The 1,581-nt window shown below is 27.1% G+C and overlaps 1 protein-coding gene across 1 annotated transcript; it reads left to right on the top strand.

Annotated features, from left to right (window-relative positions):
* Positions 1–1,256: 1,256 nt before the first annotated feature.
* OCT59_011854 (uncharacterized protein) lies at positions 1,257–1,581 on the top strand (the record flags this gene model as incomplete). Its single annotated transcript, XM_066134068.1, has 2 exons — positions 1,257–1,384; positions 1,452–1,581. The coding sequence occupies 2 exons, from the start codon at positions 1,257–1,259 to the stop codon at positions 1,579–1,581; spliced, it is 258 nt and encodes an 85-aa protein (XP_065989368.1).

Genomic DNA, 1,581 nt, shown 5'->3' with positions numbered 1-1,581 from the left:
TGTGATATGTTAGTCATATTACGTGATGAATTAAAAAATATTAGTTGTGAAATCAGTAAGCAAATTAAAGAAGCAGATAAAATTAATGAGAAATTAACTTCCTCTTCATTAATATATACCGGTACTACTCTTTCATATACTACAAATCCTCAAGCAGTTTACACGAGTAGATTTTTAGATTTTAAAAATCTTCCAGAACCAAAAAATGCTATTGATAACGGGATTGGACATAACTCATTTGGGGAATATTCAGGTACTTATTAATGTCCTAGAATATTTTATCAAACGTTCTTGAAATAAATTTAATTTGAAATTATTTTTTTTTGCATTGTAGAGTCCATAGAAGCAATGGATTTTACTAAACTCAACCTAGGCACTCCATTTGTATTAACTTTATATGGCTAATTTTATTAATATTAATATTAACAATTTACTTTAATAATTTGATTTTTTAGATAAAACAACTGAATAAAGGAAAGGAAAGGAAGCTTACAAAATATTCAGAATATAAATGTCCTACTTGTAGCTATTGTTTCTACATTACTATGTACTATTATTATTGAAATATTTCTATTATGATTAAAATTTATAATTATAGTATTAAATTATTATAAACAAAGTGATTGGATTGATAGTATAAAGCATATAGCACCATTTCATCAGGTACTTTGCTTTCTTGATCACGTCGTCATTTTGTTATCCTGTACGGGATTAGATTTTATTAAAATTGGTATATCAACTTAATATTCCTTATTATATCTCTTTGAATCTGGACGTATTATTTACGATTATCAGTTATGAAATTAATTGCCATTTCGCCCAAATTGGTCAATATATCCGCAAGAGATTATGTTTCATCAATTTAATTTATATTTTTACTACCTTTGAAAGAATCGGTACGTTCACTTGTTCACGTTCCTTTATACTTTTTGCTTTTCTTTTGTAATTATATAACGGATAAATTATGCAAAATTACGTTAAATTACGTTTGATAATAAATTAATTTAGTAAATATCTTTGTCTACCTAAACAGATCATGACGTTTTAAATTTTTATAAATGACTCCTTTCCTTATTTTATTTTATTAATATAGTGATAATTTTTTTATAATCATTGTCCATAGATAGTAAAAAAATAATAGAATAACAAGCAAAAAACGAAGGTGGAAGGCATTGTACATTAATTCCGTAAATGATATAGCTCTCTTGGAATATAATCGTGATAGGATTTGACAGGATTTTTGACCGTTATCATAAATGGAAAAACAAAACATATGTACTAATAATAATTTGCGGCAACAAACTTATTATTACAAAATAGCGTGGGAATTTCGTGCAAAAAATCATCTCCCTGCCATTGAAGAGAAAGCAATTGTTTTCCTTAGGTTTAATGAAACAGGGATATGGTACAACAATAGATTATTATGAAAAGTTAAAAAAATGTGCATGTAGACTTAATTTAGGTTACGAAGAAATCCGTATTGATGGTCTACATGAAGAATGGCAGGATGAAGTCATGCGAATCAGAGAAGACTTTCCTTTAGATGAGATAGCAAAAAAACTGGAGAAAGTGGAATTATGA

The sequence above is a fragment of the Rhizophagus irregularis genome, chromosome 2 (genome assembly GCF_026210795.1).
Source record: "Rhizophagus irregularis chromosome 2, complete sequence".
In the NCBI taxonomy this organism is placed as follows: Eukaryota; Fungi; Glomeromycota; class Glomeromycetes; order Glomerales; family Glomeraceae; genus Rhizophagus; species Rhizophagus irregularis.
This window is presented reverse-complemented; position numbering and strand designations above follow the sequence as displayed.